The sequence below is a fragment of the Grammomys surdaster genome, unplaced genomic scaffold (genome assembly GCF_004785775.1).
Source record: "Grammomys surdaster isolate TR1022 unplaced genomic scaffold, NIH_TR_1.0 958, whole genome shotgun sequence".
Lineage (NCBI taxonomy): Eukaryota > Metazoa > Chordata > Mammalia > Rodentia > Muridae > Grammomys > Grammomys surdaster.
In genome coordinates, this window is record NW_021605377.1 from 5,476,820 (window position 1) to 5,491,280 (window position 14,461).

The 14,461-nt window shown below is 45.9% G+C and overlaps 1 protein-coding gene across 8 annotated transcripts in view; it reads left to right on the plus strand.

Annotated features, from left to right (window-relative positions):
• Tmcc3 (transmembrane and coiled-coil domain family 3) overlaps positions 1 to 7,750 on the plus strand; it is a 245,731-nt gene extending 237,981 nt beyond the window's left edge. For all 8 annotated transcript variants that reach the window (XM_028783004.1, XM_028783003.1, XM_028783008.1 and 5 more), the window contains 2 exons: positions 700 to 835; positions 5,246 to 7,750. In XM_028783004.1, the coding sequence (XP_028638837.1) occupies positions 700 to 835; positions 5,246 to 5,548 (439 nt within the window). In that variant the 3' untranslated portion in view covers positions 5,549 to 7,750. The remainder of the gene's footprint in view (positions 1 to 699; positions 836 to 5,245) is intronic.
• The last annotated feature ends 6,711 nt before the right edge of the window (positions 7,751 to 14,461 follow it).

Sequence of the window (14,461 nt, forward strand, 5' to 3'; positions counted from 1 at the left end):
CAGACAATTGTTAGCCAACCATGTAGGTGCTGGGGTTTGAACCTGGATCCTCTGGAAGATCATCCAGTGCTTCTAACCACTGAGCCATCTCTCCAGCCCTGAGGTTAATTTTTTTTATTAGCACTGAATAGTCTAAGAGCTGAAACAGCATGTCTGGGTATTTGCTGTGAGGCAGTAGAATTGCCTTCAGGAGTGAAAGCTAATCATAAGAACTTCATTCTTTTCCTCATGGGCTGTGCAGCCTTGAGCCCCCAATTACTGTTGGGCAGAAAAAGGGAGAGACTGCTATAGATGTGGCCAGTCCTGGCTTGTCCTTACTGTACAGCTGTCTCCTAGCTAGAGGCAACCGCATCCCTGACAAAGTCTATCTGTCGTCATGGCAGCCAGTCTAGGTGCTGGTTTGGCATGGGTGGAAAAACAAAAATCAAAAAAACAGAAACAAAAAACAGGTTTGATCTTGGTAAAGCCTCAAAGTTGAGGATATAGTTAAAGACTGCAGAGACAGATCCCTTCTAGAATTGGGATTCAGAGGTAACCAAAGCTGTGTTCCCCACAAATAGACCTACTGTTTCAGAAAAACAGTCTCCCAAGGGATGAAAACAAGCCAAGGCCCCAAAACCAAAAAAAAGGACATGATTCTAGAACATACCATTGGGACACCTGTGCCCTGTGCTCACTATGGCTCCTGTCTTTGTTAAGGTATGAACGACTTGAAGACCAGCTCCATGACCTGACAGAGCTGCACCAGCATGAGACAGCCAACCTAAAGCAGGAACTAGCCAGTGCCGAGGAGAAGGTGGCCTACCAGGCCTATGAACGCTCAAGGGACATCCAGGTATGGGCCCTCTCCTGGACAGAAATCCCCTGGTGTAGGATTTTTCCAGGCTTTAATTCATCAAACAGTCTAACCCGGTGCATTTCCCCAAGCCCTCCATCATGAGGGGCAAGATGTTCATTCTGTCTACATAGATATCTCCCATCCACCTCCTGGCCCCACTGGCTTATGTTGCTCATGTTACTGAGAGACTTCACACGTACCCCCATTGCCTAACCAGTGGTTTTACTACTAGCCTAATTCTAACAACTCCAAAATATTAAGACATATCACGTGTTAGGCAGCCTGCCTTCAGGAAGCTTCTTGCAGAGGCTGGAGTAGTCTAACAGTGTAACAGATGACTCTAGCAAAGACCCTACAGTACCCCAGAAATCCAGTCCAGCTATGCCCCACTGGCTGGGATAGGAGCAGGGAGTAGGGATGGCAGTCGGACATTCCATGGTAAACTTTGGATTTGAGCCTATTATTTACTAACTATTTGGCTCTAAGCAAGCTTTGAGTCTGCCCATCTGTGAAGCAATTGCTTCGTGTTTGTAAGATGGTCAAGCATCTGACTGCCAGCCCCTAGTAAAGCACTGTACTTGGTACTTAACCAATAGCCCTTTGCAGTTGCTTTTATTCTTGGCACCCATCTCTCAGATCTGGAGACAGAGGTACAAAAAGGTAAAGTGACTTGAACAAGGCCTTGCAAATTGTCCCTTAGGAATGACTAAGAAGGCTGAACTGAAAGGGAAAGGGAAGGCCCAGATGGTTGGCAGGAAGGGATGAGTAGATCCACATAACAGCTATGTCACAAACAAAAGCCAGATGCAAGCCTTCCTCCTGAGGTCCCCAGGCTGCTATGGAAGGGCCTTGGGCTTCTTAGTCATCTCTTTAAAGAAATCATAACAATAACCAAAGACAGTAATGCTCATCTCCCTTTTTCAGATCTTCTCTGTAGTCGGTGGGTATTTTCTGAGCCTACGGAAGGCTATCCACGCTCTGAACCCCACTTTACAAGAGTGTAGCCCGACGCATAATAAAAGATGAGACTTCCTCCCTAGTGTGCATGCTGCTGTCCGGCTGCAAGCATTTCATTTTGCCCTGGTGGCTGGGTTTGCTGATGCCAGAGGTCTGCTTGGCCAGTTCTGGGAAGCAGGGCTTTAGAGTTGATGGGAAACACTGTCCCCAGAGAGAAGAGGACACTGGGAAACTCCTCTCTGTTCTCTGGGTGAGGAGCCTCAGAGTCCCCACTGACTGACCTGGGGAACAGAAGTCTCATCTGTATGTGATTCTATTTTAAACATTTTTTATTACGTGTGTGTGTGTGTATGTGTGTGTGTGCGCGCGCGCGCACCCGCGGCATAGCATACACATGATGACTGGAGAACAGCTTGCAGGAGTCAGTCCCTTCTTTATACCTTGTGGGTCCCAGGAATCAAAATTCAGTTCTTCAGACTTGGCAGCAAGTGCTTTTTACCCACTGAGCCATCCCACCCGCCCCTAGGGCATCCTATTTTGGAATATCAAATACCAGGTCTAGAATATCACTGGGTGGTGTCTAAGTGTGCCATTTCCTCATTTAGGTGGTGGTTTGGATTAACCTTGTTCTCAGTTCTTTAAGAAACATATTGTGGAAGCGAGGAGGAGGTCAGATCAAGGGAGGGGCCCCACACAGGGAACTTTAACTTCTGAGGAGTCCCGTTTCCACAGTTTTCAGCTGCATCTCTAGTCAGAGCTATGAAGAGCAGCTCCATAAATGACAAAGGTCACGGAGGTTCAAAGCCAGCTCTACTACTCTGTCTCTATGTGAACCTGGCCAAGTCAGTGCGGTGCGCCTCTGATTCCTCATCTTCAAAAAGTCAAGAAGATCAAATAGAATCAGATATTTATTGTACCAGAGTCTTCGCCAGACCCATAATAAACAGCCAAGAAGTTAATGCTGGGCCTCCTTTTATCTTATGGTTAAGTAGCAACATTCCTCAAGGCTTTTAGCCATTGATCTCTCCGGTCTCTCTGTTGCCGGTGGCTGTGGTTCTCGTAAGTGAGCTTCCAGCAGGATAGGCTGGGATGTTGCATGTGGCAAGGGCCCACAGACCCACAGAGTTTTCGATGTTAAGTGATTGACCCCCTAGGCCCTTTAAAATCCTGAATATCCAGTTTAAACTACTAAAGATAACTCTTCCCTCTATTTTCATATAAAACAAGTTAAATATTCAACCAAAGAAATCCTAATTATTGTGGAGCTTAATCTCGTAGTGCCAGGGGCTAACTGCCTTGCAAGTCATTACCTAATTTTCTTAGATTTTTCTTTGAGTAAGACATTGTTAGCAGTTCTAAGGTGAATTCTAAGATTAGCCTGAGGAGATGTGGACTTCTCTACCCTAAAACTGAGTGAAAGGGCCAAACATGACAGTCCTTTGTCTTGATCTGTCACCCTTTTCACACCATATCTAAAATGGAAAAGAAAAAAAAAAATCCCGGGCCATAGCTGAAAGCAAGCCCGCCCTTCTCCACTCGCCTGTTAGTGCAGACAGCCAGCAGTGCTTAAATGTGAAGATCTGAAAAAGTTTTATCCTTTGGTCGGCAGCCTAGTGTAATGAAAGTTGCTATAGTAACAGAGAACCCTGTTCTTTGGCCCAGCGAGTATATTCAGCGGGAGAAAAGCAAATCAATGTTGGAGCCATTACACTCGTTTAAAGCCTAGAAAGGTGACCGCACTCAGCTGCACAAGCACATTGGCAAATGATTGCCACAACAGACTGGTGGAGGAGCGGGCACGCCGCACTGCCTCCCGGGAGGCGTGGGCTTTGCTCTGGAAACTGACATTCCTGTGAGTGGCACCCAGACTCTTCAGCCACCTGCTGCGTGCAGCACTGCTCCTTTCTGAAGCGGACAAAGAGAGCAGGGTGAGGCTAGTCCTTGACTGCACGCAACTTTTATGGGCCTCTCAGCTGTTCGGGAAGGCTGGCTAGAGACAAGCTGGGTCAGGGAGGGCTTCCTTTGAGAAATGTCCATGAGGATGAGACTTCAGATGTCCATGAGGATGAGACCTCAGATACGTGACAGATCCACAGGTGAAGGGAGGGGGTGCTTAAGTGTTTCCGGCAGTGTGTACTGCATGGACAGAGTCCCCCAGGCATTTTCAGAACCTGGAAAGGGTCAGTTTGGCCAGAGCACTGGATGAAAGCAGGAGAAGATGGATGCACATAGGCCAAGCAAGATTCCGAAAGGGCTTTATGAAGCAGGATGTCAGAGATGTATATCTTTCAAAGGTCACATGGACTATGGCAGGGAATATGGATTATGGAACATATGGTGTGAAATTCATGCCAAATCACAGCAAGCAAGAGAGATCCCAGCGACCCTGAGTGGACACTGTAACAGAGGGAATGGAATAAGATAGACAGTGGGTGCTGGCTGCATTGACAGAACCAACTGATGGCTGGGCAGGAGACGTGTCAAAGGATGCTTCAGGGTGTCTCATAAGAGGCCTAGTGGTGTTCTAAGAAAAGGAGTCGGGGTAGTGGGGACACAGGGTCACTGCATGCAGCGACCATGAATGTACTTGTGACTGAGTTCCACGGGGGTGTTTCCCAAAAGCTCTGTAGAGGTGAGAGTCAACCCCAGAAGAAACAGCCAAGCTAGAGATCTACAGTATCCACAGGATGCCATCTTAGGAAGTGAAGTATCAGGTTGCACTGGGTCTGGAGAGACAGCCTGGGCTGTTGACTTAAGGAATAGATTCACAGAGCAGATGGAGGCAGAGTGGCCTGCTATTGGTCCAAAGATGTTATGGTTTTCCCTTAGCATCTGCATCCTCCCTACTGTCATCACACAGACACGAGCTCCCGGAGGTGGAGCGGCAGTAGAAAAGAGGACATAACCACAGATGAGGGTGGAACAGCCTGCATCCCAGCTCCGCCCCTTTTCAGTCCCCTCCTGACAGCGCCAACAGACACCAGTGTTTCATGCCACCTTCTCACCAGTATGAATACACTGAGAAAAACAATATGAACCTTTATGGCCAGGTATGATGCTGTTTGATTGTAATCCCAAATCTCAGCACTTTGGAAGGTTGAGGCAGGAGGATTGGAAGTTTAAGGCCAGATTTGGGCTACTTCACAAGAGACCTTGTCATCAAAAAGCAAACAAAAACAATAAACAAGTAAACAAAAGGAGACCACTGTAACGCCTCCCGTAGGGCGTTTTACGGTCGAATACATGTGCGTATCCTACTCATGACAGACAGCGTAAAATGAATTTTGGGATTCCTGCCTTATACCTTTGCCTCTCACTGTTGGTTTGGGGATTTGAAACTACCAAGGCAGTAGATGTTCTGAGCTGGAGCTTGAGGTATATCTGGGCATGTGCTCCCACGAGGCCTGTGATTCCAGTGACCTCTGACCTTTGCTCTCCTCTTGCCCACAGGAAGCCTTGGAGTCTTGCCAGACACGCATCTCTAAGCTGGAACTCCACCAACAGGAACAGCAGGCCCTGCAGACCGATGCCGTGAACGCCAAGGTCCTGCTGGGGAAATGCATCAATGTGGTTCTGGCCTTCATGACTGTCATTCTGGTGTGCGTGTCCACCCTGGCCAAGTTCGTCTCGCCCATGATGAAGAGTCGCTCCCACATCCTTGGCACCTTCTTTGCTGTGACTCTTCTCGCAATATTCTGTAAAAACTGGGATCATATCGTGTGTGCCATAGAAAGAATAATCATCCCAAGATGAGCCGCCAGTTCCCGCCTTCACATGCTCTCTACGTTTTTATTTTGAAGAAAACTCTGTGCATACACTACCAAAATTTCTGAATGGATGGCTGTGCCAAAGACGGCGAGAAGGACCAGAGCTGTGCGGTGTAAATAAGTAAAGTCTCTTAACCCAGTAGCACTTGCCAACACTGTCCCTGTGCGTGGTTAGCGTGAAACTGTCCCAGAGTCCTCCTCACATGTCTCACTGCCTTAATCAGAGCAGATCTCCAGCCTGCCTATCGAGCTCGGCACGGTAAAGCCCTGTTGATGGAGCACCGTGATTGCTAACAGCTGTGTTCTGAATTCCCCTGACCAGCAAGAATATGGCAGGATTCAGGGAAGTGAGCAAACACAGGTACTGGCAGGGTTGAGCTCCTGGAGGCCTATAGAAGCTCAGTGAGTCTCTCTGTGATCAGTCCCACTTGTCCACAGGTGGCTCTGTGTCCCACTATGTACCCAGTGTTCACAGTGGTCAATGGCGTATGTCCTCATAACATGGAAATCTTCTACCTGCTTATCCAGCGAATGTCTGCCCGGACCGGTAGCACTGCACTTTACAAGGTAGACAACTAGGGTTTACAGCCGGGCTTTCCTCTTTTTAGGCCCAGGGCACCACACAACTGATTTCATCTTGTGTGGTTAGCAGTGCTCTGCCCTCAGAGCGTGCGGCTGGGCCATTGTCAAACTGTAGCTTTGACAGCTCGGGGTCCTGCAAGCCTCCCTGGGGAAGCCTACGCTCTGGTGGTTGTTAACTGTGACAAATGCCCTTAGAGGACAGGATGCACTTTATGTGATTCACTTTACTCACGGGTCTGCATGGATCAGACTGCAAAGCTTGTTCAGGAAATGAAAATGAATGACGCTCGTGTGGCCCGGTTTTCTTTTTCTCAGAGACAGCAGAATCAAACTTCATAAAACTTCTGTGTGCCGAGGCGGGACACTGGAGGCCTAAGAGGGATGTGAACTTTTAGGTCTAATCAAATGGCGGCTAGATTAGTGGGAGCCCTTTACCCAGATGAGAGCAGGAGGGTCCACTTAGGGACGTGAAAAGCACCAGGAATAAAATGAAGTCCCGTGCTGGAGCTGAGTTGCTGCTGTGTGTCCCTTAGGTACACAGATAAGCTCTGAGGTCATGGGACAAACGCACTGACAGGGACCAGAAAGCGTGCAAGAGCCGCTTGCCGTGTTGTGTTTGATGGTTGCCATTTACTGGCAAACCTGGTTTTCTGTGTACACCACCAAGAGGAGGGAGATTTTACTGGATGCTGTCAGCCAGCCAGTCAGGACTCTGGTCCTCCTACCCCGGGACCTGTTGAAGGTGTAAAGATACTCTTAAATACTTTTTTCCAGAAGAATCTCTCAGATTTACCTATCCTCACTTCTTAAATACTTTCTTCCAGAAGAATCTCTTACTTGCCAATGGATGTCCTTAGGGACATTCCCTGGGGGTTGGGGGGTGGCGGCATGTAGCAGTTTTTTACAAGTCCAGGTTATAAGAGTAGGACCCAAACAGCTCCAACCTTTGCTCCTCCCCCACTCCCAACTTCGAAGTTAATAACTCATAATTTTAGTAAATTCACAGAGTATTTAACCATCACCCCTAACCAATTTCCAGAGCCACGCTTTTCAAAAAACAGTAAATATAACTTTATGAAATACAGAGGATTTTGAAATCAGGGGTGGGGGAGTTCCCAGCTCCACTCCTATCCATGGCTTTGTCCCCACTCAGGAGACAGAGGTTTCTAGTCCAAGAAAGGGAGGAAGAGAGAACCATGTTCTTTCCTTTTTCTTGTATTTTAAAAGTCTGCTCCCTTACCTGTAGGCACCAGACTCCATCTGCCTACAAGCTGGGCTCTGTTGGCCTCCCGTTCCTGTTTGTGAATATTTCCATGCGGCACCAAGAGTGTGCCAGGGTCTGGGATGCCCGTGAATGCTGCTAGCAAGATTCAGAATGAGTTTGAATGCAGCCTTAGAGCCTTAGTTAGCTAGGGCTCTGGGAGAACCCAGGAAGAGGTTCTGTTCTCACGCCAGCACCCGCCCCACTCTTGCAGAGCCTAACAGGACCACTCTTGATTGACACTTGTCAGACCTGCAATCTGTGTTTCTTCTTCCTGGTGAGAAAGTCCAAAATAGCACACTCCACACCCTTCAGACTGAGCTTTGGACAGAATCTATTAGAAACCGGCACCATTGTGAACTGATGGGGATCGGGGGGTGGGGGGTGGGGGGTGGGGGGCATCCAAATTATCATGGATTCCTTCTAAAGAACTTAGATTTCCATCCGATTCCCATGAAATGTTAAATCACCTTCTTTGCCTGGGTATGTGCAGCTCATTTGGTCTTACAGAAAGTTTGTGAAGCTTTTTTATTTTTTTTAAATAAGATTGTATCGTTCAAAGAGATGTTGATCCCACAGTTCTTTATTCTCTCAAGGGCTATAACCCCCTTTCACTCTCTTGAACATATGACTTGCACATTGAAGAAATGAGTTGTATAAATATACAATGAGAGATAGTGATACAACTGTGAAGTACCCTGGAATTGGAGTCGATCTGTAACTGAGTCAGTCCATCCTGTGTTGCACTTGGGAGTAAACGTCTCCTGTATTTCTCGTGTTGAGAACCAGCTGTAGATGAGTGAGCACATTCCCTGATGGCCTTGGAACACGGGTGAGGGATTCTAGATGCTGGACTCTGGATCTCTGGTGACATTATCATGATCAGTCATCAGAAGAGGGATTACGGAGGACAGAACTTTAAAATACCAAGAACAGTAAATATTTAATAATTAAAAATAAAAGTAAGCAGCCACTCAGAGTGAAGCAAGCGGTGACCTCAAGTGCTCTCGCTGATTTTGGACTGTGAAGGCAGGATTCCCCATCTCAAGCTCCCGGCTTGTGGCTTAGCAGTTGTCAGGTGTTCTTGTGTTGTCCTTTGGCATTCATTCACATTAATACTCTTTAGCTATTGATTTTATTTAGGCATCGCTCTTAGTGAGTTTTTACTGCCCGGCCACTTCTCTAGCACAGGGTCAAGTGGGGGTGAGGGAGCTCATGCCCCCTGCCCCCCAACAACGAGTTACTTTGGCTCTTTTGGGTTGAATCTTAAATACCAAATTACTTTTGTGTTAAATGGCAGTGTATTGTGGCGATGTTATTGTCTTCTTCTGATGTCGAATCCAGACCTAATTGTCTGGTTTTGGAAAAACACATGTACTCATTGGTAAGAACATGTGTGATTAAACAACCTATTTTGCATGTTTTCTTAATTCTGACCTTGGGCTGAGGTATGAATACGGGCTTATTTGGAGAGATGGTTCAAAGTTAGCAGGTTAACTTTTAAGGGGTCTAAAATGACCAGTCACAGAAAACAATTAGATTGGCCTGTTTGTATCAAAAACTAAAGAGCTTTAAAACTGTGTCACTAACGGGAGCTGGGTAACTTGTTAGAAATAAAGCCAAAATATAATTTTCTGCCATGGATGGAATTCTCTGCTGAAAGAGTCTGAAAGTGATGTGTAATACCTTGGGTGTCTGAGGGTGGTTTACATGTTGCTGTTTTCATATATTTAAAGCATGTCTACTGTGTTTGTCCTAAAAAGAAACATTTCAACTAAACATGCTGTGTGTTTCAGATGCACTGGGGCAATAGCAGCAATTCTGACTGTAACATTGGGAATGCTGATTGCAACTTCTGTTGCAGAATTCCCGTCTCGTGGGATGCTACATAGTTTTGTATCTGCCTAAAATTGTAATTTCTCTGTAGATCTTCCCCCCCATGGCGGTGTCATCAATGAATTCAAAGCAGGTGCCATTATTTTTTAAACGATTGACGTTTGCTTTGGTGTTAAATAAAAGAACTAGATTTCTTAAATTTTTACACTTGTCAGAGCCCATCTCTATAATGTGTGGGGTGTGTGTGCACGCGCGCACACGTTCGACTGTGTGTTTGGATGCATAAGTGTGTGCACACGTGTGTAAAGTAAGATTAATAGACTTAAAAGTAGCTTTAGATTTAAAGAGAAGCTGAGAAGGACGTATCATGATTTCTCTGCCCCTACATGCACACCCTCACTCTTCATTGCCAACATCCCCCGCAAAGGTGGTACCTTTTATTTTTAATGTGTTATAAGAGTTTTGCCTGCATATGTATGAGTACATACATGTATATATGTGTTTGGTGAGTACAGAGGTTTAAAAAACAAAGTTATCTAATTCTCTGGAACTGGGGTTACAGATGATCATAAGCCACCCTGTGGGTGCTGGGAATCAAACCCAGGTCCTCTGCAAGAGTAACAAGTGCGCTAACCGCTGAAGCATCTCTCTAACCCCCTGAGTGGTGCCTTTGGTAGAACTGATGAACCAACGTTGTTACATCATTATCACCCAGCGGCATTGTTCATATTAAGGATATTCTTGGTTTCACTCTCTATGGCTTTAGACAAATACATAAGGACATGTATTCACTGTAGCATTATACAATAGTTTCACTCCTTAGAAAAGTCCTGTGTCCTATCTATTCATTTACCCCCTGTTGTCAACTTTAAAACTACCTTTTTGCCTCCTGTAGAAAGTGAGTGATGTGTGATGTGTGGCCTTGTTTAACCCAAGGGGAGGGGCTGGTTATTAGTCAGGACTTGGAACACTAGAGAGCAAAAGTGAAGGCTGAGGAAGTCGAGTCTGGGTGAACTGGAATGAAGGAGACAGGAACGATGTGGGAGGTGCCAGCTGATGCATGCACACTGTCGGAAAAGCCAAGAGTGACCAGGTCCTTCTACCTTGAGTAGTCTACAATGAGGGCTTCCTGTTGCAGGGGCTTTGGTGTTTGCCAGGTACCACTTTGATGGTGTATGAACTCAGCAGGGCCATGGTTCAGGTTTCATTACCCCCATCCTGTGCACAACTAGAGCTTAGATAAATGAGCTTCTTCCAAGGTCGGGACCTGTTAAGGAGTTTAGGATGCCGCCTTTGTCTTTCTAGCATCCTGCCCTCTGAGCTCTGTTTCCATGCCGTTTGCTCCATAGGTCACCCATCCTGTATCCCAAGCAAACAAAATGACTTAACTCCCAGGTGACTTGAAAGCTCTGGGAGATCAAGCCATTCTCCATCCTGGACAACACTGACTCTAGAGAGCAGAGAGGCATAACCTTTATCCTGGCTCTGGTGTCACGTGCTGTCTAAAGGTATAAATACAGGAAATTAGAATGTACCAAAGATGGCTGGCTGGGAGTGTGTATAGCCCAAAGTATTCTTAGTCTATATTTCCTAGAAATAAAAGTGAGAAAGCCGTTTTAGTCATTGATGTCTAGTTAATAATGAGTGTGCTAAAGAATGAAGCACCGTTTTCTCGGTTTAACATATCCAGGTTTCATTTCTGTGGCTGTAACAGCCCCAGCCCGGCCCCTGCCCCGCCCCCGGCCCCCGGCCCTGGCCCAATACTTCCAACAAAAAGCAATGTTGGGAAGAAAGGGGTTTGTTTTAGACCTCAGTTCCAGACAACAGTCCATCATTGTGGAGAAGCCAAGGAAGGAACTTCCACTGGTCACATCCCATCCAGAGAGAGCAGCCTCCCTGCTGTGCTCAGTTCCTTTCTCCACTGTAAAGCAGTTCAGAACCCCCTGCCTCAGGAACAGAGATACCACCCACGGTGAGCTGAGTCCTCCATCAGTTAACTTTAAACAATCCTCCACAGACAGTCCCATAAGTCAGCCCAGTGTAGACAGGCCTCACCAAGACTATCTTCCCAGGTGATTGTAGGCTGAGTCAAGTTGACAGTGAAAGCTAGCCACCTCACACGCATGTGCTCCAGGTGTAAGAGAAACAATGGAACACCTAAGAGTGTCCAGTCACAATTTGACAAAGTAGCAGAGTCTAACAGCATTTTACAATAGCTCCATTGTGTTTACAACCACAGGTGGCAGAATATCTCTACCTCTTCCCATACAGTTACTTTATATGTAACCTAATGTAGGTAAACTATTGTGGGACACACAGAGACTGCAGCCATACTAAATAGATATAACATAGATCAAAGGAATTCCACTAGCAATTCCTTTGTGTCTGAAAAAATTGTTATGTGACCCCCAAGTATATATGTATGTAAGTAGTAAATTCAACATTTACTGATAATAAATTTATTCTATTCTGTTTGTGCATATGCATGTGTACATACGTGTGTGTTCTTGTGTGTGTGTGTATGCATGTGTGCCTATATATATGTGTGTGTGGGTATGTGTCTATGTGTGTGTATCTGTGTGTCTGGGTGTGTGTGTGTATCTGTGTGTCTATGTGTGCATGTACATGTGTGTTTGTATGTCTGTGTTCATGTGTGTGTGTGTGTGTATGCATGTGTACTTGTATGTATGTGTGTGGGTATGTGTCTGTGGATATGTGTCTGTGTGGGTCTGTGTGTGTGTGTGCTTATATGTATGTGTATGGGTGTAGGTGTGTGTGTGTGTTTGTGTGTGTGTGTGTATGTGTGTGTGTGTTCTATGCACCTGTTCTATGCAAAGGTCAGAGACTGGCTTTGGACATTTTCCTCTATTGCTCTTTATCCTGTTCTTTGAAACAGAATATCTCCCTGAATCTGGAGCTCTCTGATTGGCTAGGTTGGCTGACCAATGCGTTCCAGGGACCCGTCTGTGTCTGCCACTGCTGTCCCTACCCTGCCCCCACTGCTGATTGCCACACCCAGCTTTTACATGTGTACTGGGGATCCGAACTCAGATCCTTACACTTGTACAACAAGCCCTTTACCTACTGAGCCATCTCCCCAGCCCCAAAAGATTGATCTTAAAATAATTTTTATATACATTTAATTTTTACCACTTACTAAAGACTACAGCAAATTTGCATACTAATGAGATGGGTGTGCTTATTTTTACATAAAAGCTAAATCTTGGCCCACTATTTGATATGGCAGGATGTAGACTGTCTTCAGAGTTTTTTCAGAGTTGATCGATATTTTGATTCTATAATCGCCAATGCTGGTACAACACAGTAGACGTATATTTAAGGCCACTTCGAAAAAATGTTGGAAATTCCATCCTAATCTCAAGCCAAAATTCATTTAATGATGTTTTATGAGACTATAATCAGCAAACTCAAAACACAATTTTTAAAACCAAACAGCCTATCACAACACAACCCAGAAACATATTAATTTGATCTATGTTGAGGGATGACAGTAGGGAAAAATAGCATTTGTTTTCAATAATGGAACCAATATGCTTCTACAATAGAAGAGAACTTTGTGGGTACAGTACACACACTGCACCTCACAACATACAAAAGACAAGTCTTAAATCTGAACAGGGGTGTTTCGGGACATGGAGGACACAGTGCAAAATGGGAAGTATTGAGTGTTCAGAACCAAGGCTACAGTGAAACCCTGAGCTACAACCCAGGTGAGCACGGCCAGAGACACCTCAGGTTCCTTACACCTTTGATTTTGAATTATCTCTGAAGGTGGAACACTCAGAAGCTTTTTACTGTTAACCAATTTTTGTGAACCGTCACATTCAGTCACATGACCCCATTGGGGTCTATGGTGGTTTGAATAGGAGTGACCCCCATAGATTCACAGATTTGAATGCTTGTTCACCAGGGAGGGGCACTATTAGGAGGTGTGGCCTTATTGGAGGAAATATGTCACTGGGGGTGGGCTTTGAGGTTTCAAATAGCCAGGCCCGGTCTCCCCCCCCCACTCTCTTTCTCTCTCTCTCTCCCTCCACCCCTGCCCTCCTACCTGCAGATCCAGATGTAGAACCCCTGACCCCTCGTCCAGCACCATGTCTGCCAACATGCAACCATGCTTCCCACAATGATAATAATAAGCCATCTCCAGTTAAACAATTTCCTTTATGAGAACTGCCACGATCATGGTGTCTCTTCACAGCAATGGAAACCCTAACTAAGACAGGTTCCTAATCCACACTTCCAGAAGCTGGTGTACAGATACCACCTAACACGGCTTGAATACTTACTGTTTTCAGTGCACCGCACAAGGTTTTTCCATGCAGTGTTGACTGTGGTCATCCCAACGCTCAATAAGACCAGGCCTGTTATCCCCGCTTCAGTGAGGAGAAAGCTTGAGTTCGCAATGTGGTGGTTTAATTAATTAATTAATTAATTGTGGTGGGTTCAATGAAAATGGCCCCTATAGGCTCATAAGGAACAGCACTATGAGGAAGTGTGGCCTTGTTGGAATAGGTGTGGCTTTGTTGGACAGAGTGTGTCACTGAGAATGGGCTTAGAGGTTTCAAATCCTCAAGCCAAAAGCCACCTAGGGATCTGGATGTAGAACTCTCGGCCCCTTCTCCAGTAGCACCGTATCTACACATGCAATGCCATGCTTTGGGCCATGATGACTATAAGACAGCCCCAGTTAAATGGTTTCCTTCATAAGTGTTGCCTTGGTCATTGTGTCTCTTCACAGCAATAAAACCTTAACACATGAGTGACTGGAAGTACCAAACAGTGGGTAATGACAGAACTTGTTATTCAACCCCAAACAGCATCATTGGGCCCCACCTCAAGGCACTGTACAAAGGAAGTAGGTTAACTTTGAGAGCAGTCCCTTCTGGTACCTGTGACCATAGACGGAGTCATCAAAAGCCTAAGCCTAGAGCTGCCAATACTGTCTGTGTCAATCACAAGCTTACAACTTCACACAGCTGACATGTTAGATCTTTGAGCAACCATGGGCTGACAGATTTGTGGCTAAAGAAAACAAAAGCCATATCAATTAAGGAAACTTCAGTACCTTCCCTGGCTTCCTAGAGCTCTTGGGGTATATAATTGGCAGTTGGCTTGGCTGAGCAGTTCTTGGCGGTTTTGCTCAGCTCTGAGATGGTAGAGTCCCTGGCGGCTTCCGCTCTGAGTTTCATGACATCT